The sequence below is a fragment of the Loxodonta africana genome, chromosome 13 (assembly GCF_030014295.1).
Source record: "Loxodonta africana isolate mLoxAfr1 chromosome 13, mLoxAfr1.hap2, whole genome shotgun sequence".
Taxonomy (NCBI): domain Eukaryota; kingdom Metazoa; phylum Chordata; class Mammalia; order Proboscidea; family Elephantidae; genus Loxodonta; species Loxodonta africana.
This window is the reverse complement of record NC_087354.1, coordinates 13708276-13734218: the sequence shown is the minus strand read 5'-3', so window position 1 is coordinate 13734218 and position 25943 is coordinate 13708276. Positions and strand designations below refer to the sequence as shown.

Genomic DNA, 25943 nt, shown 5'->3' with positions numbered 1-25943 from the left:
ATTTGCCTGTGCAGTACGTTGTTTGATTTCCTGACTGCTGCTTCCGTGGGTGTTGATTGTGGATCCAAGTAAAATGAAATCCTTGACAACTTTAATATTTTCTCCATTTATCATGAAGTTGCTTATTGGTCCAGTTGTGAGGATTTTTGTTTTCCTTAGGTTGAGGTATAATCCATACAGAAGGCTCTGTAGTTTTTGATCTTTATCAGTAAGTGCTTCAGTATTATTAGTCAGTTTATATCCTCCTCAACCCCCAGCTCTCATATCCTCCTTCCCTTCACCCCCACAGTCCTCCATGGAAGTGATATTGGATGGATGGAACCCCAAAACAACACAGCTTCTTACAGACTTGAAACCATGTTCGACCATTTCCACTTCCCTTGGGAGGCAAAGGGTGCTGAGGACACACTTAGCAGTAACATCCAGTAATGTTAGTTCTGGAAATGTAGATGTAGCTTGTCTTAGTTATCTAGTGCTGCTATAACAGAAATACCACAAGTAGATAGTTTTAACAAAGAAATTTATTCTCTCACATTCTAGTAGGTTACAAAGTTCAAATTCAGGGTGTCAGCTCCAGGGGAAGGCTTTCTCTGTCGGCCCTGGAGGAAGGTCATTGTCCTCAGTGTTCCCCTGGACAAGGAGCTTCTCAGGCACAGAGATCCAGGTCCAAAGGACATGCTGTGCTCCTGGTGCTGCTTTCTTGGTGGTATGAGGTCCCCCCCTCTCTGCTTGCTTACCTTTTCTTTTATCTGTTGTAGGATAAAAGGTGGTGCAGGCCACACCCCAGGGAAACTTCCTTTACATTGGATCAGGGATGTGACTTTAGTAAGGGTGTTATAATGCCACCATATTCTCTTTAACATAATCTAATCTTGCCTCATTAACCACAGGATTTACAACATACAGGAAAATTACAATCACAAAATGGAGGACAACCACAGAATACTGGGAATCATGGCCCAAGTTAACATACTTTGGTGGGACACAGTTCAATCCATGACATAGCTCATGTGAAGGATGACCAGATATCCTGGTGGAAATGCCTGAGGCTCACCATTGGAGGCCTTGTCCTACATTTTTAAAATGAACTTTTAGTATAGTTTTAGGTTTTTAGAAAAATAAGGCAGTACGGAGAGTCCCCATATACTTGATACCCAATTTTTCTGTTATTAATATCTTCGTTAGTGTGGTACATTTGTCATGATTATGAACCAATATTATTATTAAGTAAAGGCCACTGTTTTTTCAGATTTCCATAGTTCTATTACTTTTTTTTTTTTTTTTTTTTACCTAGTGTTCTTTTTCTGTTCCAGGATCCCATCCAGCATATCACATTACATGTAGTTGTCATGTCTCCTTAGGCTCCTATTGGCAGTGACAGTTTCTCAGACTGTCCTTGTTTTTAATGACCTTGACAGTTTTCAAGGGTGTACTTGTCGAGTATTTTGTAGAATGACCCTCAATTGGAATTTGTCTGATGTTAATCTAATGATTAGGCTGAGGTTATGGGCTTTGGGGAGAAGGTTCACAGAGTTAAGTTGTCATACCATTCTGTCAACGTGACTTGTCACCGTAGATGTTGACCTTAGTCACCTGGCCGAGGTAGCGTTTGTCTGGTTTCTCCACCGTAAAGTTATTCTTTTTTTCACCTTTCTTTACTGTACTCTTTGGAATGACATCGCTATGCACAATCCACACTTATGGCGTGTGGGGAGTTACGCTTCATCTCCTTGAGGGACGAATAGAGAATATCGATACAGACTTGCTGGTATTTATTTTGTATGTTGAGTTACAATCAAGTACACCTTTATTTTGTCACTCAAATTGTTCTAGCTTTGGCCCTTTGATATACCCTGTCATTGTGCTTTTATGTGTGTGCTTTCTTACTTTCTGGCGCTAAAAAATACTCCAGGCTCATCTTGTGTATTTCCTGCCCTAGTCTTAGAATCAGCCATTTCTGTAAGGAAATGTATTTTTTACAGCTTTTCATGTAGGTGGCATTCTGATTGTGTCATTTATTGGAAATAATAGAAATTATTTATTCTATTTAGGAATAGTACACATAGTTTTAGACCAAGTTTTATTTCCAAGTGAAAGTCGGCAAAGCCTTTGACCTTTGGGGAAGTTTGACAAGGAAAAATAAGGTGTGACAAGAAGAAAGGTTACAAATGGACTGTACGGATTTGGATTGGTCGAAAATTGGTCAATTTGTGTAGTTCAGATGGTTTGCAGCTGGTAGCAACTACGACTACTGCTTTTGCCCACAACACATCAGGTCGCCAGCTAGCCCGACCTCTCTCTGCCAGAAAGTTTAAGTGGTGGAGGGCTTGGCACACCCAAAGCCACCAGAATGGGGCAACAGCTCTCCCCATAAGTAATTCTTAGAGCGATTCTGATGTATCGTGTGATAGTTTTCTTTGTGGAGGTCCTTATCCTTAATGGAATTCACAGAGCTAGGATTTGACAGGGAGGAAGATCCTTTTTCTCTTAGATGTAGAAAGTGTCCTTTCAGAACTCATAGTGGCGAGCCAACACAACTGTTGTTAATGCTTTGCATAACCTGACGTGTATGTAAAAACAAAAAAACCCAAATGTGTTGCCATCAAGTCAGTTCTGAATCATGGGGATCCCGTGTATTATAGAGTGGAACCACTCCATAGGGTTGTCGTAGCTATAATTGTTGTGGAAGCAGATCACCAGGCCTTCCTTCCGTGGCAACGCTGCGTGGCTTCCTGTCACCACCCTCTAGGTTAGTAGTCTAGTGCAAACAGTTTGCGCCACTCAGGGACTTTGGTGCATACATAAAAAAAAAAATGGTAATTTCAAAGTGATTAACATGATGCCTTTAGGACATATGAAGAACCAACCTTTAAAGATACAATCTTCCTTAGTCTTCATACATTTCATTTTGTATCCGGCCACCATAAATGAATACACATATTCTCACTTTAGTCCTATTTAGGAAGAGCATGGATTGACTGGCAGTTAAAAAGTTGTTCAAATGAAGTAAATCTGGAAATACGTATTCTGAATAGAAGAGAAAGAAGAATCTGTACTTACATCCAAATTCCAAGTATGTACATTTTTTCTCATGGTTACTCTTATTTAAAAAAGCTGCCTTTTCAAAAAAAAAAGCACCTCGAAGATTAAAATACATAGTGAGATAACTTTCTCTAAGATCGATCTGAGTTCTTTTTCTACTCTGTAGATCTTCTGAAGTGCTGAAATTTAAGCTCATCTTTTTTTTTTTTTTTTTAAGGGTAGACTCTGCAGGCAGCTATGATTGTTCTTTTTAGGAATTTTCCTTTGATTGTTATTTTTTCTTGACTTCAGGTTAAGAAAGCTTACGGTCTGTAGTCTGGACACACACTGAGCCCCCTCTCCACGATGCTGTATGTGCACAATGGTTATTAGGCAACACCTATACCAAGACAAGGGACACTCGATCATAAGGTAAGTTTTAGGGCTGGATTCAGACTCATCTCTGCTGTCTTGGGGAAGAACCATTTAGCTTTTACTTTTCTCTGTTGCGTCAGCTGATACATCCTAAACGCGGCACTCACTCAAAGAAATCCGGGTTTGCTTTGATAATGCTTGAATGTTTTCCTTGCATGGTAGGTTTCATTTAAGCACTAAGACAATCATCACATTCAAACATGCTTATTACGATGATTGTAATAAGAATATAATAATTTCATTAATTTCTCCTGATGGTCATCAACATTTTTTCTTAAGGCATTAAAAAGTAAAAACTATTCTAAAGGATTCTTGGATTTAAAGTTTTTAAGACAAGGGACTTAATTGCAGTGTCAGTAGAAAAAGTAAGTGATGAAATGGGGGAAAATGATGTTTATTAAGAAAACAAATTGCGATGCACTCACAGATTGCCCTGGATCCCTAAATAGCCAGACGGCCATTAGAGAAAGGGGACCGATTGCTAATAGTGATTCTTCCATGAATATCATGTCCTTCTGATCGGAGCCTAAACACACACAGTGTTCCTGGAACACAAGATGCCTCTGAATCCCACAAGATGCTCATGGAAAGTAGATTTTACTACTGACAACAAGAAGCACACAGCACTCCAGAGCAGTACGGATCCATTTTGAGTCAGCCCTGCCCATGACTTGTAAACGGCTGTCCAGGTGGAGATGCTGACTCTTCTACGCCGTGTTCCACTTTGTACTGGAGTCAGGGGACTAACAGGGTCTGCCTTCAGCCAGTCCTCCCTGGCTAGGTAGGCTTAGTTAGGTGGGAAGAGAAAATTGCTATGTGTTCCCACCAAGCACCTTAGCTGAGGGACTCCGAAAGTCCCTCCTCCAGCCATTTTTATACCTCCAAAGCCTACGTGACATGCAGCGCGCACGCAGGCACGCTCACACAGGCACACACAGGCACACTCACACTCACAGGCACACACACACAGGCACACTCACACACGCACTACACAGGGCACGACGTAGATCTTCCCACTTGACCACTGAGGCAAGGTGGTTGGTGGGTCAGACATGTGGGTGCCAAGCCTGGAATTATATCTCTGAAACCCTGCTGCTTATTTAGACAAACTATTAGGTGAGGGGGATAAGGGGATGGTTTGTTTTGAAGCCTAAAGATGCTAGCAGGGGAGGAGCGGAGAAGACCATAGCTCGGCTTGTTGGAAAGATTGCCCCCTCACACACATTATCAGGAAATCTTTTGTTTCCGGATTTTCTCTGAGGAAATAGCTATTTGTAGCATTAGGCTGCTATTTTTAAATTATGTCACTTATGCATGTGTAAGGACACCATTTTCTATGTATAAAACATAGGACATTTGAATATGCTCTTTAAACCGTGACGATTTGACGTGAGCTAGGCTTAAGTTTACCTTTGTATCATGTCTAATAGGAAGTTCGGCAGGATAAGGTATTATTGGTAACGAGATTATCAGGAAATGTCTACCCTACACATGAGAACAAAATGTCTTGAAAGGGTTTTATCACATACATTGTTTATTTTTGGAACTGGAGGCTACTAATTAAGAGACGAGTGTAATCTGTTTCTTAAAATTAGCCCAGATAGAATGCCTTTCTAGAAGCTCTTTTACATGTTAGTTAAAATTTCTGTATTTACTTACAACTTTAAAAAACTCATCAAAAAAATTTCTTTTGTATAGACACACATAAAAGGTGCAAACTTCCACCAATTTAATTTAGACTTTTCCTGTTTGCACGAAGGAGAGCTCATTTTATATTGGATTCAAGCGCTTTTGTGACCTATTACAGAGAGTGGGAAGCAATTGTACCACATTTCCTTTAAAATAATATTTCATGTGGTTAATCAAACAGGTTGCTTAGGTTCTTATAGTCTTAAATGATCTTGCTGCTTTGAATATTTGAATTGTGCTACTTTGCATAATCCATGACAGCCAAAATACGAACTTAGAGACCATCTCAAGAATAGATTTGACGCATTGACCACTAGTGACCGAAGACGAGAGGAGTTGTGGACTGGCATCAAGGGCAACATACGTGAAGAAGGCAAAAGGCCATTGAAAAGAAAAGAAAGAAAGAAAAAACCAAAATCTGTGTCAGAAGAGACTCTGAAACTTGCTCTTGAATGTAGAGTAGCTAAAGCGGATAGAAGAAATGATGCAGTAGAATTACTGAACAGAAAATTTCAAAGGGTAGCTGGAGAAGGCAAAATAAAGAATTATAATGAAATGTGCAAGGACCTGGAGTTAGAAAACCAAAAGAGAAGAACACACTCAGCATTTCTCAAACTGAAGGAACTAAAGAAAAAATTCAAGCCTCGAGTTGCAATGTTGAAGGAATATAGAGACTCACTGTACCAGAAACAATTGGTGGACGTTTGACCATTTTGGGAGGTAGTATACGATCAAGAACTGATGGTACCGAAGGAAAAGGCCCAAGCTGTGCTGAAGGCATTGGCGAAAAACAAGGCTCCAGGAATTGAAAGAGTACCACTTGAGATGTTTCAGCAAACGAATGCAGAGATCCAACAGAATGCAGAAATTGTTGAATAATATCATTAATATCACACACAAGTAAAATTTTGATAAAGATCATCCAAAAACGGTTGCAGCATGCATCGACAGGGAACTGCCAAAAATTCAAGCCAGGTTCAGAGGAGGATGTGGAATGAGGAATATCATTGCTGATGTCAGATGGATCTTGGCTGAATGCAGAGAATACCAGAAGGATGTTTGCCTGTGTTTTATTGACTATGCAGAGACATTCAGCTGTCTGGATTGCAATAAACTATGGATAACATTGTGAAAAATAGGAATTCCAGAGCACTTATTGTACTCAGGAACCAAGAGGCAGTCTTTTGAACAGAACAAGGGGTAACTACATGGTTTAAAGTTAGAAAAGGTATGGGTCAGGGGTGTATGCTGAGCAAATAATCCCAGAAGCTGGACTATACAAAGAAGAGCATGACAGCAGGATTGGAGAAAGATGCATTAACAACCTGCAATACGCAGATGACATGGTCTTGCTTGCTGAAAGTGAAAAGCACTTGAAGCACTTCCTGATGAAAATAAAGACTACAGCCTTCAGTATGGATTGCACCTAAACATAAAGAAAGCAAAAATCCTCATAACTGGACCAATAAGCAACATCATGATAAACGGAGAAAAGATTGAAGTTGTAAAGGATTTCATTTTACTTGGATCCACAGTCAACGCCCATGGAAGCAGCCGTCAAGAAATGAGATGATGTATTATGATGGGCGAATCTGCTGCAAAAGACCTCTTTACAGTTCTGAAAAGCAAGGATCTCACTTTGAGAACTAAGGTGTGCCTGACCCAAGCCATGGTATTTTCAGTCACCTCGTATGCATGCAAAAGCTGGAAAATGAATAAAGATGGGAGAATTGATGTCTTTGAATTATGTAGTTGGCAAAGCATATTGAATATACCATGGGCAGCCAGAAGAATGAACAGATCTGTCTTGGAAGAGGCACCGCCAGAATACTCCTTAGAAGTAAGGATGGTAAGACTTCATCTCATGTTGTCAGGAGGCAGCAGTCCCTGGAGAAGGACGTCATGCTTGGTAAAGTAGGATGTTCAGTGAAAAAGAGGAAGACCCTCAATGAGGTGGATTGACACAGTGGCTGTAACAGTGTGCTCAAACATAGCAATGATTGTGAGGATGGCACAGGACTGGGCAGTGTTTCATTCTGTTGTACATAGAGTCGCTGTGAGTCGGAACCGACTCCACGGCACCTAACAACAACTCTGAATGTAGAGTAAAACATCTGAAAAACAAATTAGAGAAGTGTAGAAGAGGATGTGGCATCAGATAACACAGTGGGGAGAGTAGAAAGTGGAGCAGAAGTAAGCAAAAGAAAGGTAAATATCATCTAAACATTTTACTGTAATTTATTTAACCCCTCCCACACCCTTCCCTCTCTGCACCCCAAACCTTCCACCCTTTGGACTGAAAATAAATAAAATATAGTTGAAATACTTTAGGAATGGACCCTAAAGAGTTTTGCTTTTTTTTTTTTTAATGCTTAGTTAAGAGTCCTTAGGAGTCTCTGAGTGGTCCAGATGGTTGTGTGCTCTGCAGCTAACTGAGAGGTTGGTGGTTCACATCCACCCACAGGCACCTCAGAAGAAAGAGCTGATGATACATATCTGTAAGCTTGTAGCCATTGAAAACCCTGTGAGCACAGTTGTACTCTGAAACACATGGGGTCGCCATGAGTCAGACTTGACAGTGACTGGCTGTACAGTCTACGAGTTGTGGATTTGATGCTCCTTGTTTACTAACTCAGACCCTTGAATGGCGTATTACTTAAATCTCATCAGTGGTGCATCAGCTAAATCAGAACTCTAAGGTGGGTCTTCATCTGACTCCTCTGTTTACCTCATCTTTTGCTGCCTAGTGTCACCCCCATTTTATTTAAAATAATGATGTTATGTTCATATGTTGTTTGCTTTGAGTGTTTTAGAAGGCCACGAGAGAAATTTCATTTTAGGAGTTCAGAGATTTAAGCCTGGGTTTCTTTTTGAAATTCTTTGTAATCTTAGGGAAATTGCTGGAAGTTTTGATCTGAACATATACATGTTTATTAATTAGTCATAGTACGAGCTATTATTACTAAAGTTTACGTGATTTAGCAGTGGAAAATTTTTTGTTATTTAATGGACACAGGTGCCAGTTATTCTAAATGTCATGCATTTTGCCCTTAAAGGCTGATCCCTGTGACCTAATGAATCCTTGGTGAAAAGTGGACTCAGCTAGGATGTTACACCACCATTGCCGGAGGAACCCTGAACTCCAGGAAGAACTGCAGATTCAGGCTGCAGTGGCTGCTGGGGATGTTCACACAGTACGAAAGATGTTAGAGCAAGGCTATTCTCCAAATGGCCGAGATGCTAATGGCTGGACCCTGCTTCATTTCTCCGCAGCAAGAGGCAAAGAGAGGTGTGTCCGAGTATTTCTGGAACACGGAGGTGAGTTTACTAGAAGCAAACCCTTTTCCCAAGTAGAAACTTCAAATGAAATGATATTTAGTTTAAAATATGTGTATGCATGTGTGTGTGGATGCAATTTTTAATGTTTCCCTTTAATTAGTACTCAACATTTTGTTCTCTCTTGTGAAGATTTTTCATAATTACCCTGAGTTTTATTTTAAACCAGATTGTTTAAGAGATCAGTTTGGTGAATGTTCTTTTTTTCCTCTGCCACTGTAATTAATATACAGCCAGGTTTCCCCTTTATCCCAACTAATCAGTTCTTCTTAGATTTGTCTAATTGCTTGTGTTTCAAAAGCAGAAGTGGCTGTGGTAACCACAGTGGAGAATGGCACAAGCTTTCCTCGTTGATAATTGCTCATGCAGACAGACCTAGTCCCTTTAAACATCATGACCCTAGTAATACTCTTTTCTTTGAATTTACATCTTTTTATTGATGCTTTTTTTTATTGTCTTGTAGCACTAACCTTTTTCAGAATTGTGCGTAGTTTCTAGGTATCGTACAAAAAGATTGGTTATTTGAAGTCTAATTTTGAGTATATATGTATACAGACACACACACACACACGCACATGTATATACACAACGGAAGCCCTGGTGGCATAGTGGTTAAGTGCTACAGCTGCTAACCAAAAGGTCAGCAGTTCAAATCCACAACGTGCTCCTTGGAAACTCTATGGGGCAATTCTACTCTGTCCTATAGGGTCGCTATGAGTCGGAATTGACTCGACGGCAGCGAGTTTATATACACGCATTGCCATTGAGTCAGTTCCAATTCATAGTGACCCTACAGGACAGAGTAGAACTGCCTCATAGGGTTTCCAAGGAGCAGCTGGTGGATTCAAACAGCCGACCTTTTGATTAGGAGCCGTAGCTCTTAACCACTACACCATCAGGTCTCCCCATATAGAGAGAGAGAGATGCAATTAAAACCTTGCTTTGATATTTTGTTTTTGCTTAGGAAAACTTTGTTTTCATAAAAAAAAAAATTAAATTGTTATTTGTGCTACACGAATTTACTTTTCATCTAGGTGAATTTTGATTTACTTTATTGTACCCATATTTTCTTCATAATCATGGCATAAAGCAGCTTCATTGGACTTCAAGTTCTACATGGGCTAGGTCCTGATTTGCTCGTTAATAGTAATTCGTTTTCATTTCTAGGGTATACTTTGTTACAAGAATAGACACGCTTGCTTGCATAGTGAAGTACATAAAGTATTAGACATTCCACAGGTCTCATGAGGGTGATATGAATTGTGTAGACATATGAATTTTATGGATGTAACCATGAACTAATTTTAAGATGGTGCTGGGCCTGAGACGAGCATTAGGCAGATGCCTCAGTGCCCGCCCCGGATGGGAATTACGTGCCAGAAATAGTTGACTGTTGACAGGAAGCAGCCATCCGCTGGGCTGCGTCTTTTGTGGCTTGTCTTATCCCTCCCTGCCACTCTTGGTCATACCCCTTTCTCCCTAAAACGTGAGCTGCCATCAACCCCTGTTTTCTGCAGTTAATGAAGGAGCAGTGTAAGAGGGATGCCAGGAGAAGATCTGAGAAAACGAAAGGATGGATGTAGAATCAGAACACTTAAAATTCTGGGAATACTTCATACAACTATTACCAATCCAGAACACACAGTTTTTTATTCCACTAGTCCTGTCCCTCTTCCTTTCTGCCAGCCTCACTTTTATCTTTTTATTAATATTTTATTTTTGGTGAAATATATATATATAGCAAAACCCACTCCCATTCAACAGTTACTAGACATAATTATTAGTTACATTATTCATAGTGTGTCAACATTATCCTTATTTCTGTTCTTGTTGCTTCACTCCCATTAACTTAAGCTACCTGTCCCACAACCTTCTCATCTGTGCTTTAAAGATAGCTGTTGTCCCTTTGGTCTTATAAAGGTGACTTTTTTTGTTTGTTTATGCAATACTCAAGTGTGACAATCCTTACTTTTTGAGCTAAATTGTTACTTAGTTTAAAGGTGACTTTAGGGGATAGTTTTAATTCAAGGTTTGAAAAGTAACTCATGGCCATTGTCTTAGGGGCTCCTCTAGCCTCAATAGGCACAGTAAGTCTGGATTCTTTAAGAATTTAAAGTTTTCTTCCACATTTTTCTCCCTTTATATCAGGATCCATCTGTTGTGTCCCTGATCAGAACGTTTGGAAGTGGTAACTGGGTACCGTGTAGTTCCTTCTGGTCTCAAGGTTGGAGGAGGCAGTGGTTCATATAGACAGTTAGCCCTGTAGTCCAGTTCCTTCTCTGATTCTTGGGTTCCCTTCTTTCTCATGTTTTCCAGATGGACAGAGACCAATACTTGTGTGCCATCCTCACTTTTAAAAAAAAATAATTAAAAAGCTCTGTTTCTTAGGATACATGATCTTGTCTCCTTACAAGCAAAAGAAATCCTCCAAAAAAAAAAAAAAAAAAAGACATAAAACCACAATCCCACTTGATTAACTCCCTATTCTGGTCTGCCTGACCCTGCCCAAAAGTAACCATGAATATGATTTTGGTGTTTAACTTTCTAGAGCATTTCCTGATATTATTACATGTACTCAAAGCAAATGTGGTATCGTGTTGTGTGTGTTTTGAACATAAATTATGTTTTACTGACTGTGTTTTACTGACTGTGACCCTCCCCTGTACAAGGGGTTCTGTTGCCCGAGGTCCCCTTCAACCCGGCATCCTATCCTGCACCTTCCAGCCATCTCCAAATAATGCGATCTTCTAAAAATTAAATTATATTCTTGTAAAAATGCATCAGGAATTTCCTATTTCTCTTAGGATGAGTCCAAAACCCTGAATGCTCTCTTCAAGGCCCTGCACTGTCTACCTCTGCTTACTTTCCATCCTCAGCGATGAGCCACAGCCTCTCTGGCATTCTCTCATGCATCCAGTGATTGCCAGGGTCACCCTTTTTTTTTTCTGTATTATTTTTGGTGGAAATGAATGCACCCTCATTCCACAGTTTCTAGACGTAATGATCAGTGACACTGGTTACATTCTTCACATTGTGTCAACGTTCTCATTGTTTCTGTCCTAGTTGTTTTACTTCCATTGACTTTATCTCCACAACCTTCTCACCTATGCTTTAAAGTGATAGCTGTTGACCCTTTGGTTTTATATAGATAATTAAAAAAATTGTTTTTAAAAACCCGGTACTCACGGGTGACAGCCTTTATTCATTGGGCTAAACTGTTATTTATTTTAAAGGTGACTTTTAGTTTAAAGGTGACTTCACTGGATAGTTGCAATTCAAGATTTGAAAAGTAACTCAGGGCCATAGTCTTGGGGACTCCTTCAGCTTCAATAGGATTTTTTAAGAATCTGAAGTTGTGTTCCACATTTTTCTCCCTTATTTATTCATTTATCATGTTCTTTATTAGAATGTTCAGTAGTGGTTGCCAGGTACCATCTAGTTCTTCTCATGTCAAGGGCGAGGAGGCAGTGGTTCATGTAGACAGTTCCATAGTCCAGTTCTTTCTCTGATTCTTGTGTTTACTTCTTTCTCTTTTGTACCAGACAAGTAAAGACCAATAGTTGTATCTTAGATGGCTACTCGTAAGCTTTGCAGACCCCCAGACACTACTCAACATACTGGGAGGTAATACATCAACTTTAAGAACTATGTTATGCCGATTGACTATGCCTGGGTCACTCTTAAGCCCACCCCAGGCTTGGCCCCTTTACCTTCCTCATGCCTATTCGTCTCTCAAGTCTCACTTTCCACTTTCTCAGGGAAATCTTCTCTTACCATCCAGATTAGGTCAGATGCCTCTGCTACATGGTGGTCTTATTCCCTGTACCTTTTCATTACAGCACCCATCACAAGCATGGTGCATTAGTTTTATAATTTTCTGTTAATGTCTTTATCTCCAGTTAGTCTGAAGCTTCTTGAGGATAGAATTCATGTCTGTTTTGTTCCCAACAAGTAAGAGAGAGAGAAAAAACAAAAACAAACAAAAAGAACAGGCTGGCCAGTTACATAAGATAATTGGAGAGAGGCAAGACTGCACCTTTTGTCGAAAAAAAAAATTTATTGAAAATGGGCTAGTGCTGCGGTGAGATTACCTGGGAGACACTGTGGCTCAGTTCCAGACCAACACAATAAAGTGAATACCACAATAAAGCGAGTCACATGAATTTTTTTGGTTTCCTAGTGCCTATCAGGAAACCTTGCTGGCATAGTGGTTAAGCTCTATGGCTGCTAATGAAAAGGTTGGCAGTTCGAATCCACCAGGCACTCCTTGGGAACCCTATGGGATAGTTCTACTCTGTCCTATAGGGTCAGTATGAGTTGGAATTGACTAGATGGCAACGGGTAGAGTAGTGCGTGTAAAAGTTAAGTTCACACTATACTGCCACCTGTTAAGTGTGCAGTAGCATTGTGTTTAAACAAACAAAGTACATACCTTAATTAAAAAATACGTTATTGCTAAAAAGTGGTAACCATTATCTGAGCCTTCAGCGAGTCGTAAACTTTAATGGTACGGGATCTTGCCTCGATGTTGATGGCCACTGAATGATCAGGGTTGTGGTTGCTGATGTTGAGGGTGGCTGTGGTAATTTCTTAAAGTGAGACAATAACGAAGTTTGCCACATCGATTGACTCTTCCTTTCCAGATAGATTCTCTGTAGCATGTGACGCTGCTTGATAGCATTTTACCCGCAGCAGAACTTCTTTCAATATTGGAGTCAATCCTCTCAAACCCTGCCACTGGTTTATCAACTAAGTTTATGTAATATTCTAGATCCTTTCTTGTTGTTTCTGTGGTGTTCATAGCATCTTCACCAGGAGTAGATTCCATCTCACGAAACCACTTTCCTTGCTCACCTAGAAGAAGCAACTCCTCATCCGTTAAAGTTTTATCATAAGATTGCAGCAGTTCAGTCCCATATTCAGGCTCCTGTTCTAATTCCAGTTCTCCTGGTATTTCCACCACATCTGCAATTATTTCCTCCACTGAAGCTTTGAATCCTTCAGTCATCCGTGAGGGTTGGAATCAACTGCTTCCAAACCCCTGTTCATGCTGGTATTTTAAACTCCTACCGTGAATCACAGATGCTCTTAATGGCATCTAGAATGGTGAATCATTTCCAAATGGCTTTCAACTTAACTTTGCCCAGATCCGTCAGAGGAATCACAATCTATGGCAGCTATAGCCTTACAAAATATATTTCTTAAATAATAGGACTTGAAAGTTGAAAATTAGTCCTTGATCCATGGGCTGCAGAATGGATGTTGTGTTAACGGGTATGAAAACATTAATCTCCTTGTACATCTCCGTCAGATCTCTTAGGTGACCAGGAGCATTTTTAATGAGCAGTAATATTTTGAAAGAAATCTTTTTTCTGAGCAGTAGGTCTCAAGAGTGGGCTTAAAATATTCAGTAAAACGTATAAACAGATGTGCACAGGCAGAGTAGATTTAGCATAATTCTTAAGGGCCCTGGGATTTTCAGAATGGTTAGTGAGCATTGGCTTCAGTGTAGAGTCATCAGCTCATGAGCCCTTAACAAGAAACTCAGCATGTCCTGTGAAGCTTTGAAGTCAAGCATTGCCTTCTCCTCTCTAGCTGTGAAAGTCCTAGATGGCTTCTCCCAACATAAGGCTGTTTTGTCTGCATTGAAGATCTGCCGTTTAGTGTAGCCACCTTCATCAGTTAGCTTAGCTAAATCTTCTGGATAACTTGTTCCGGCTCCTACATGAGCACTTGCCGCTTCACCTTGCACTTTTGTGTTACGGAGACGGCTTCTTCCCTTGAACTCCACGAACCAGCCTCTGCTAGCTTCAGACTTTTCTTCAGTAGCCTCCTGACCTCTCTTAGCCTTTGTAGAATTGAAGAGAGGTAGCACCTTTCTCTGGACTAGGCTTTGGCTTAAGGAAATGTTGTGGCTGCTTGGATTTTCTATCCAGACCACTAAAACTTTTCCATATCAGCAACAAGCCTGTTTTGCTTTCTTACCATGATTTCGTGTGTCCACTGGAGTAGCACTTTCAGTCTCCTTCAAGGACTTTTCCTTTGCGTTCACAACTTCACAACTGGTGCAGGAGGCCCAGCTTTTGGCCCGCGTCGACGTTAGACATGCCTTCTTTGCTAAGCTTAATCATTTCTAGCTTTTGATTTAAAGGGAGAGATGTGTAACTCTTGCTTTCGCTTGAACACTTAGAGGCCATCGTTGAGTTATTTATTGGCCTAATTTCTATATTGTCATATAGGGAAGCCCAAGGAGAGGGAGAGAGACAAACGACCAGTCGGTGGAGCAGTCAGAACACAAACATTTATTAAGTTTGCCATCTTATGTGGGCGCGGTTCGTAGAGCCCCAAAACAATTACAATAGGAGCATCACACATCCGTGATCACAGATCACTATAACAGATATAAGAATAATGAAAAAGTTTGAAATATTGTGAGAATTACCAAATCATGACACAGAGACACAAAGTGAGCACATGCTGTTGGAATTGGAAAAATGGTGCCGATAGACTTGATCAACACAGGGTTGCCACAAACCTTCAATTTGTAAAAAAATGCAGCATCTTTGAAGTGCAGTAAAATGAGGTATGCCTATACATGTTCTTTTCCTAAAGCCACTTAATTTCTTTAGGACCTTCTAAGCTTCATCCTTTCCTGTTAATGCATTTATTTTGTGAAATGAAATCAGAGATCCAAATGGGGAAAGTCAGGGAATCACCCAGTAAACAAAGGTGTGTGTGTGTGTGTGCGTGTGTGTGTGCGTGTGTGCGTGTGTGTGTGTAAATGAGGCAGAGAAATAGAATTCATGTAGATAAACGAGGTGGTCAGTTGGTCTGTATAAACCACTTATTCTTGCATAGTTGTAGCAAAAGTTCACTGAGCACCTAATCTATGCCAGGCTCTGGATAGTCGCTCAGATACAGAGATGAGCACACTAGTGTGGTGCCAGCTTTCTGGCACTTCACAGTCTAGTGGGCACATAGATTTATAGCCAGCAATTAACTGAGCATTTAATATAGGCCTAATTTCTTGCTACAACTCTGTGAGATAGGTATTGTCATTTTTCCTGTTTCCCCTTTGAGAAAGCAGAAATAGATGGTTAGTTAATTAGCCCAGGGTCATTTATTTCCTGAAGAAGGTGAAACTGGAATGTAAATCCACTCTTAATGATTCTGTATTGCCCATAAGAAAACAAGGCAACTGCAATAGAGTGAGGTAAGTGGCGTGTATAACAAGGACCCCGCTGTCTGTTAGGGGTAGCATGGGGCTTCCTAGAGAAAGTAAGGTTTGAATTGAAATTTTGAAAGGCAAAGCAGGGCTGGGGGCTAGAAGGATGGGGATATGGAATTATTCCAGGCAGATGGAACACTTGAGTGTGAACGGTTGAAGGAGAGAGGGAGCGTGTTTGATTTTAGGAACTGGACAAAGTTTAATATGGCTGGAGCATATCCAATGATTCATTCTAGAAAGAGTGGCAAGCAGTTGAAACATTTGAAAGAGAGGAATGGAGGAAGTAGATCGGTATTTTAGAAAGTTCACTGGTTATAATGGGTTGCTGTATTGGAAGGGCCCCATACATAAGGCATGAAGAGCAGGTGAACCTGATGCCTACTCAGGCCTGTAGTCTCATCTCTCTGCGTCCTGCTTTGAAGACATACTTACTGAGCTCCTGTTTTGTCCAGGCTCTGTTCTGAGGCCGGGAAAAGCAGGAGCAAAATAAAGTTCCTGCCCTCATGGCACAAGGAGATGGTAAAAAACAAAACAAAACAAATATATGATGCCAGGTAATTCAATCTTCAATTTATGTACCAAACTAATGCCAAATACTGCAGTCTGAAATTGATCAAACATGCAAGTCAGTGTGCATTGATAATTAATGGATTTTGGAACACAAAAATTGGTATCAAAGAAGATCAGTTGTTGGAAAATTAGACCTTGGTGATAGATACAACAGTGGAGATCTCATGGTAGAATTCTACAATAACGACGACTGTGTGTGCACCTCGCCACATGGAATACACAGAATACATCTGTGGAAAGAGATGATGGAGAAGCTCAATATCCTCAATCAGAACAAGGTCAGGCTCAATATCCTCAGTCAGATCCGCAGAACAGGTCATGAATTGCTTATGCAGAAGTTCAAGTTGAAACTGAAGAAGATTAAAACAGTTCCACAAGAGTCAAAGTGTGACCTTGAGTACATCCCACCTGGATTTAGAGACCATCTCAAGAACTCATTTGATGCATTGAACACTAATGACCGGAGATCAGACGAGTTGTGGGATGACATCAAGTGCGTCATACATGAAGAAAGTGAAAAGTCATTAAAAAGACAAAGAATGAAAAGACAAAAAAAGGATGTCAGTGACTCTGAAACTTGCTCTTGAATGTAGAGTAGCTAAAGCAAATGGAAGAAATGATGAAGTAAAAGAGCTGAACAGAGGATTTCAAAGGGTGGCTCGAGAAGACAAAGTAAAATATTATAATGAAATGTGCAAAGACCTGCAGTTAGAAAACCAAAATTGAAGAATAGGCTCAACATTTCTTAAGCGGAAAGAACTGAAGAATTCAAGCCTCAAGTTGCAATATTGAAGGATTCTTTGGGCAAAATATTGAACAACACAGGAAGCATCAAAAGAGGATGAAAGGAATACACAGAATCACTGTACCAAGTAGAATTGGTTGATATTCAGTTATTTCAGGAGGTAGCATATGATCAAGAACCAATGGTACTAAAGGAAGAAGTCCAAGCTACACTGGTGAAAAACAAGGCTCCAAGAATTACAGTACCAATGGAGATGCTTCAGCAAACGAATGCAACTTTTTACGTGCTTACCCATCTATGCTAAGAAACCTAGAAGACAGATACCTGGCCAACCAACTGGAAGAGATCCATATCTGTGCCCATTCCAAAGAAAGGTGATCCAACAGAATGCAGAAATTATTGAGCAATATCATTAATATATGCAAGCAAAATTTTGTGAAGATAATTAAAAAATGGCTTCTGCTGTACATTGACAGGGAACTGCCAGAAGTTCGAACCGGATTCAGAAGAGAATGTGTAACGAGGGATATCATTGGTGATGTCAGAAGGGCTTTGGCTGAAAGCAGAGAATGCTGGAAGGATGTTTACCTGTGTTAATTATTGACTATGTGAAGGCATTCGACTGTGTGGATCGTAACAAGTTATGGATAACATTGCGAAGAATGGGAATTCCAGAACACTTCATTGTGCTCATGTGGAACCTGTACATAGAGCACGAGGCAGCTGTTCCAACAGAACTAGGGGATAGTGCATGGTTAAAAATCAGAAAAGGTATGCGGCAGGGCTGTATCTTCTCACCATACTTACTCAATTTGTATGCTAAGCAAATAATCCGAGAAGCTGGACTATATGAAGAAGAATACAGCATCAGGCTTGGAGGAAGACTTATTGACAACCTGTGATATGCATATGACACAAAGTTGTTTGCTGAAAATGAAGACAACTTGAAGCACTTAATTATGAAAGTCAAAGGCTGTAGCCTTCAGTGTGGATTACACGTCAACATAAAGAAAAGAAGAATTCTCCACAGCCATACCAATAAGCAGCATCGTGATAAACAGAGAAAATATTAAGGTCGGGGATTTCATTTTACTTGGATTAATAATCAACACCCATGGAAATAAAAAAAAATTTTTTTTTTTTTTTTTTTATAGCAGTCAGGAAATCAAATGGTATGTTCTTTTGGGCAAATCTGCTGTAAAAGATCTCTTTAAAATGTTAAAAAGCAAAGCTCTCACTTTAATGACTAAGGGTGTGCCTGACCCAAGTCAGCATTTTCATTAGCCTCATATGCATGTGAAAGTTGGAGAATGAAAAAGGAAGACTGAAGAAGAACTGATGCCTTTGAATTATGGTGTTGGTGAAGAATATTGACTATACCATGGACTGCCAGAAGAACAAACAAATCCATCTTGGAGGAAGTACAGCCACAATACTCCTTAGAAGCAGGAATGGCGAGACTTTATCTCACGTACTTTGGACATGTTATCAGGAGGGAACAATCCCTGAAGAAGGACATCATGCTTGATAAAGTATAAGGTTAACAAAATAAACACCCTCAACGAGGTGGATTGATACAGTAGCTACAGCAGTGGGCTGAAATATACCTACTATTGTGAGCAACCAGGCAGTGTTTCCTTCTGTTACACACAGGCTTGCTATGAGTCTGAGCCAACTTGACGGCTTCTCACAACACGATGCCAGGTGGTAATAAGCACCACGATAAAGAGGTACAGGACGCTGTTTTAAATAAGGGAAGGCCTCTCATGGGACGTTTGAACTGAGACCTAAAAGAAATGAAGAGCAAACCATTCAGGTATCTGGGAAGAAAGTGTTCAAGGTAAAGGCAGCAGTAAGTGCTGCAAAGACCCAAGGGTGGGAATGTGCTTGGCATTTTCTAGAAGTAGCAACGACAGTGGGCTGGAGCGAGATGATGGGGGAGGCGGGTGAATGAGGCTGAAGGGAAAGTTAGGGGCCATGTTACGTAGAGCCTCGAAGGCTCAGAAAAGGACTTTGGACTGTTCCGAGTGAGAATGGGAAGCTGTGAAATGCTTTTCAACTGAAGAATGATAGGCACTTACTGTGGTTACTCTGGAAAGTAGATTTTGGGGAGCAAAGGAGAAATACGAAGACCTGTTAGGAAGCTTTGGACTAGTTCAGACGAGAGATGATAGTGTTCTAGGTGGTAGCAGGGGCTGTGGTGAGAAGTGGTAGGCTCTGGGTATGTTTTGGAAGTGGAGCCATCAGGGTTTGGCAATGGACTAAACATGAGGAGGGAGCAAAGGAAATGAAGAATAACCCTGAGGTTTTGGGCCTGAGGAACAGAAAGAAAAAAGTTACCACATACTGAAATAGTAAGAGAGGAGCAGTTTTGGAAGGGAAAGTTAACCAGACAGCAGTTTTAAAAACAAGACGTAGGTGATTAACGTAGGTCCCCTCACCCAACTAGAAATTACTTATCTCAGGTATACTGAAGAGTCAGACTTTACCCCTGTCAAGTGTATACATCTGCGTGGTAAAACCACTGGTGGGTGGTCATACACAGCGAACAAAACTCAGAGCTAAGAGATGCCCGTGACCTTGTAGTATGGCAGATGCCATACTCTCTTTGACTGGTAACAGATGTGACCATGGGAGGGACTGTGGCGAGGCAGCACCTTGTAAAGCCATACTTGGTACTGCAGTAGAAGAAACCCAGTTTCATTGAGAAAAGGAGCATGTTGAGTTAGGTAACAGTATGTGTATTCTGAAAGGAATAGAAAGTGAGGCTGTCTTTCTAGTTTCAACCTGTGCAAATGTGGCTATTTAAATTAAAATTAAGAAAAAACAACTAGTTCCCTGGTCACACTAGCCACACTTCAAGTCTTGGTAGCCACATGTGACTAGTGGCTACCATATTGGGTGGCGCAGATATGGAACACTTCCGCTGTTGTAGAAAATTCTGTTGGTTGGCACTGGTAAATGATAGTATCCTGCTTCAAAAAGATGAAAAGTCTCAAGGTTTGGTAAAGCTCAAAAACATTTCAGTTTTCGAACAAAATGGAATGCATGTAATAGTCACACTACAAATCCTGGTAATGTTTCTGACCAGAGTAGTGTGCCGTTCGAGTTGGGGGGTTGAGTCTCCATTACAAGGGTGGGAATTATAAGAAACTCAGTATTATAGCTTCATTTTTCCCATTTTTGAATCTTCCTAAAACTTCTAAGACCAAGATGGGCTTTTCAGGAAAATAACATGAAGAGAACATGTTTTTTATAGTGCATTTGTTAATCTTCAGATTTGGCGTATATGCAAATTGGCCTGGAAGGCAGTCAACTGAAGCTCTAGAAAATAAGTCTATAAAGGAAATTCCCATAGCACCTGAGAAAAGCATCCCAGGTCTCATTGTCTTGATAAAGTGGTTGAAATCCTCTCAGTGGAGCACAATGTGAGCGTAGGAGCATAAGGGAATAATCAGATCCGAAGCAGAATGGTGAGAAGCGATTTTTAGCTTTTCAAAAATGAGAGAGTTTGGGAATGACGACCCCAGATGTAGTGAAACAGGTACATTGTTGTGGGAATTTCTGAGAGGACTTTTGCATTGTCGTGGGCTAGTACCTGTTAGAGCCTTAACACTGGTGGGTCTTTTTACCCAATAATTTCACTTCTGTTAATCTATTCCATGGAAACAGTCTTAAATGCAGGATATTCCTTCTGCATAAAATGTTTACCCCTCATTTTATAGAATTTAATACATTGGGGCATTCTCGGTACCCAAATACAAAGAAAAGGTTAAGTAAGTTAGAGTATGGTCCCAATTATGTATGGTTTTTAAAAATGTATGAAAGAGAAGCTGAAATTCTGTGATTGATGTTAATATTAGTTATTTATCATTAATGAAAAAGTATTTTTTCTGTAATAGGAGGAGACTGTTAGGAAACATTGTAGCATCTGACTTTCCAGCCTTTCATTCTGTGGTGAATTGTTAACAGTTTTAGGTGTTGATCTAAGTTTTTTTTTCTCCATCACTTTTGCTTTTCTTTCCTATGATAATATTAACTTATGACACAATCCATATGTTTTTTTTTTAAACCTCCAAGCAGTTCCTGTGAGTATTGTATAAGTTAGCTAATGGCATTTGGTGATTTCTAAAACTTTTAAAAAGAGTGATCACTCCTTAAGTGAACTAAGGTAACTGTCTATACATAAATTTTGTAAAACCCTGACTTCAGTTCACTAATATTCAGGCCCAGGTACCAGAATACGGAATACTCTGCTTGATACATACAATTGCTTTTCCATCTTTTTTTTTTTTTTTAATTACAAAATTGTTTATTTTTCTAGGAAGAATTCACGTATAAAGTACGTCAAGTAAAAAGTGGAAATCGCTCTCCCTTTTCCCTCTTAGCAGTTTTCATTTACTGGTTTGTACCCTAGAGAAGATCTAGAAGACACACACTTCCAGGTCTTTCTCTATGGCACAAACCAATGTGGATGTTTTTGTTTCCTCTAAGATGGTCTTTATTCTGCAGCTGGCTTTATTCCACTTCGCTATGTTATGTAGATATCCTTTTATTTGAGTACATATGCATATATCTCGGGAAGAACTTCTCCATTCCAAGACGTAGACGCTCTCACTATAATTCCTTTTAGCCTTGCCTCAATTTTATTTTTTCAATTTTAGAACTTTAATAACTTTTTTTTGCATGTATATGTGAGTGGTTGAATAGTCTGTTCTTCCAGAATTCACACATACTTACTGACTGATTTGTTCATTCAGTAGATACTTATTTATCACTTAACATGTTCCGGATACTGTTTTATATACATAAACCTGTTTGGATTCTACATTGTGTTTCCTTGACTCTTCCTGTATCAGCTGTTTTCTTTAGTCTTTTCAGTAGACAAGTTCCTTCTAATTTTTCTGCCTTTTTACAAAGCATTCTTAGCTAGTGTTGCGTATTTTCTCATTCAGATGTACTGTAGGATCAGCATAAAAATTCTGTTTGGGATTAGATGAATTTATAGGTTCAGGAAAAATTGAGTCTTCTGGCCCAGGCACATGTTAAGTCTCTCCATTTTTTCAGATGTTTTTACTCAGCAACATTTATTTCACAGATGGTAATGAAACATTTATTATTATGTGTCAGCTGCCATTCTAGGAAGACCCTGGACTGAACAAAACTGACAGATCTCTGCTATCATAAACTTCACATTTTAGTGTGAAAAGACTGATTAGAGAGAAAACAGGAAAACAGATGTGTACTAACAATACAAGTAAAAATAAAGCTAGAATGTACCCTTATGTTAATGGCTGAGTAAGACCCTATCGGGCCCACCCTGTCACAGATAACATGATGCCTGAAGGCAGTAAAGCGTGGACAGGGCACATTTTGATTGCGAGACCATACTTAGAGGAGGAGAGTTGTATGGCATAAATTCCCACTTTTCACTGCTCTTAGCTTGGAGACAGGAACAGTTGACATGGATAAGGTAGACAAAAGTCTACGTGCTACATGATCGCATTTACATGAAATCCTAGAAAAGGTCACTGAGTCAGTAGTTGCCTGGGGCCCAGAATCAGGACAAGAAGTTGACTGCCAAGATGAAGGAAGGGACTTCTTGAGATAACGGAACAGTTCTTTGTCTTGATGGTGGTGGTGGTGGGGGTTACACGATGGCATACAGTTGTGAAAGATCATCAGCCCATACGCCTAAAATGAGTGAATTTTATTACAACTCACAAAAGTTCTTGGAAAAAAGAAGCCATAATCATAAGGAATTAAAAAAAAAATTTATATATGTATTTCAATTTTTCAATAGATATAAATAGATTTGTTGGAACTTTGTTCCAATTTGTTTAAAACAGGTCACACCTGGGGTTGGGGGGAGCTTGCTAAAGGAGCAAAGAAATGGGGCTGGCAGAGCTTCTGTTTTAGACGAAGTGTTCACAGGAGGCTTTTCTGATGAAGGAACATCTGAGCAGACACACGTGAAGTGAGTCAAGTTCAGTCAAAGAGGTCTTCATATGTGCCTTGCACATGTCTGACTAAATTTATGTCTAGGTGCTTTGTAGGTTCTCTTACTATTATAAATAAAAAAAAAACAGGATCTTCTTATTGCATTATCTAACAATAATCCTTAAATTTTTGTTTGCATCTTCATTTGCCTCATACCTTCCATTTTGTTGAGAATTCCTTGAGGACAGCAACTATTCGAGTCTTAGGCTTTGTGACCCTACATTTCCTCATTCTGTGCTATGTTCCCGGCGCATGCTCAGTTAATGCATTATGAACGGTTTTTACTGAGGTCATTGCTGTGCTGGACAAGCTGTATTTTTCCTAGCTCAGTATATATAGCAGCCAAATGTAAGTAGAACCTAAAAAAAGACCCAAGGTGGAAAACCGAAGATAGAAGGGTGCAACTGAGGATGCTGGCTGGTGCTTTAAAGGCACTCCTGGTGGATGGGGAGGTGGGAGAAGTAGAACAAGGTATTCTTACATATTCAGAGGGGATGCCTGGAAGCAGTTGATTGGTCAGGTACAGGTTAGAAATGGATGTCTTGGCAAGAGTTACTGTTTGATTTGAATGGGAGGAGTGTTTCAGATTTTCTGCCTGTCTGCACTTAGCCTGCTTTAGATAAGCAAGGTGTCTGAAACGTACTTGAGTGACTTGAGGGCTGAGCATCATCTGTCAAAATGGAAACGTTAGTAGCTCATGTTCATTCCTTACCAGTAGATGGCAGCAAAATGCTTTATTAAAATATTCTTGCCTTCGTTTTTGAGTCACATAGTAAATAGGTGCCGTGTGTGTGTGTGTGTGTGTGTGTATGAATATATGTATTTAAGACCAAGACAGATACCTTCATTTTCTTTAAATGGATAAAATTAATATTACCATTGTGTGCCATCATTTGATAATAAATGAAATTCAACTGATACAGCCTACCTAAAAATGTTAGTTACTTTGTATAGGTTTTGTTAGCAACTACTTCTGAACTGAAATTTTCATTCTCTATTTTTTTATAAGTATTACTTTATGTATAGTTTTTTTCTCATAAATTTTTCTAAGAATCCAGCAGTTATAACATGTTCTGGAACTAAATAACATTTTGCTAAACAATATTTTAGTGTTTAATTACATAATTTTGAAGGCTTTTTTTTTTAATTATTCATAAATATGTCTTTCATGAGCAGACTACCACAAAGGAAGGGTACGCTATATAAGAAGGAAACATTTTAATCTTAGGTAGTTAGATCTGGCCGATTTATCTTCCGCATGAGATTGCCGGCTTCCAGGGAATGACCTGCGTAGAATGGGAGACTGGTTCTTGACCCCATTCTGCCCACTGCCCTCAGGATGCCAGTGGGTTGAGACCTGCAAAGAACTGACTATTGGCTTAAGGAGAGATCTGGAGCCAGGTGATGAAAATCTGACTTGAAGAGTCCACGTAGCAGATAAATCATTGTAGTTTCTTTATTTCCCCCAGAAGTGGGTCACTTTAGGAGGGGTTTTTGCAACTGTTTTAGAAAATAATAATTATGCAATGCCGAGGTTTCTTCCAAGTTTTCACACAGTGTGCTGCTTAATTCTTGCAAATTCCGAAGTTCTTCTTAAACTTATAATTCAGAATAGACTTTTCTCTTATGAAAACATCCTTTATCAAGATCACTTAACATATCTTGCATGCCCTGGGATTTTTATGGACCACAGAAAACCTTTTTTTTTTTTTTTACCTGATGCACCCTGAAGGGACATGGTCTGCCAGACCACAGGACATCCGTAATTCCGAGCAGCAGGTGTGCTACACATGCTGCTTTTTAAGGCCAAGAAGCAGCACAGGAGAAAAGAAAACCAAAAGTTCAGAACAGAGGAGAAACATGCAACAACACAGAGATGAGGGAGTGGGGTGGCCGAAGCCGTCGGTTAAATTAGCGAAGAGGGAGGACGTGGTCATCGGAACTGTACGTTTTCTATGTATCTCTGTAAACACGTTGCCAGTCCTTCTCCTTCTGCTACCTCAGGCTCATTAGCTTTCTACTAAAGAAACATTTATTTTCTCTTAAAACTAGACTTCAGTTAAGGTAAAGCAAGAAGTACTTTGTGTTCGCTGTAATGTTTGGTCGTTTTGAGTTTTGTATGAGAATCGGCTGCAGTGTGCTGTGCCATGTTGTTTTGTTGTAGAGTCGGCTAATGTTTTCGTCTTGGTTTTAACTCTAGCTGATCCCACAGTGAAGGACTTAATCGGAGGCTTCACTGCTCTTCATTACGCAGCCATGCACGGCCGGGCTCGGATTGCACGTTTGATGTTAGAGTCTGAGTACAGGAGTGACATCATTAATGCCAAAAGCAATGATGGCTGGACTCCCCTCCATGTGGCCGCTCACTACGGAAGGGACTCGTTCGTCCGACTCCTCCTGGAGTTCAAGGCCGAGGTCGACCCGCTCAGTGATAAAGGTACAACACCGCTGCAGCTAGCCATTATCCGAGAGAGGTCAAGCTGTGTGAAAATCCTCCTGGACCACAATGCCAACATCGACATTCAGAATGGTTTCCTGTTACGTTACGCTGTGATCAAAAGCAATCACTCTTACTGCCGAATGTTCCTTCAGAGAGGAGCAGACACAAACTTGGGTCGCTTAGAAGATGGACAGACTCCTTTACACTTGTCTGCCCTTAGGGATGATGTGCTTTGTGCACGGATGTTATATAATTATGGAGCGGACACGAACACAAGGAACTATGAGGGACAGACCCCGTTGGCTGTTTCAATAAGTATTTCTGGAAGTAGTCGGCCGTGTTTGGATTTCTTACAAGAAGTAACAAGTATGTAATATAATTATTGCTATTATTGCATCTTTTTTTTTTTTTTTTTTGCAGCTTGTAAAGACACTTAAGGTGTTTTTACAACTTAAAATAACTAGATGTTAGTCATTGAT

The 25943-nt window shown here is 40.0% G+C and overlaps 1 protein-coding gene across 6 annotated transcripts in view; it reads left to right on the top strand.

The window, feature by feature from the left end:
* Positions 1-25943, top strand: part of ASB7 (ankyrin repeat and SOCS box containing 7) — a 66372-nt gene that overhangs the window by 7001 nt on the left and 33428 nt on the right. For 5 of the 6 annotated variants that reach the window (XR_010317355.1, XR_010317356.1, XM_064296248.1 and 2 more), the window contains 4 exons: positions 2953-3073; positions 3334-3453; positions 8202-8463; positions 25225-25830. Coding sequence is in view for 4 of the 6 variants with exons in the window: in XM_064296248.1 (XP_064152318.1) it covers positions 8253-8463; positions 25225-25830 (817 nt within the window). In the remaining 2 variants the exon portion in view is untranslated. The remainder of the gene's footprint in view (positions 1-2952; positions 3074-3333; positions 3454-8201; positions 8464-25224; positions 25831-25943) is intronic. The other variant, XM_003413909.4, reaches the window with a different exon arrangement.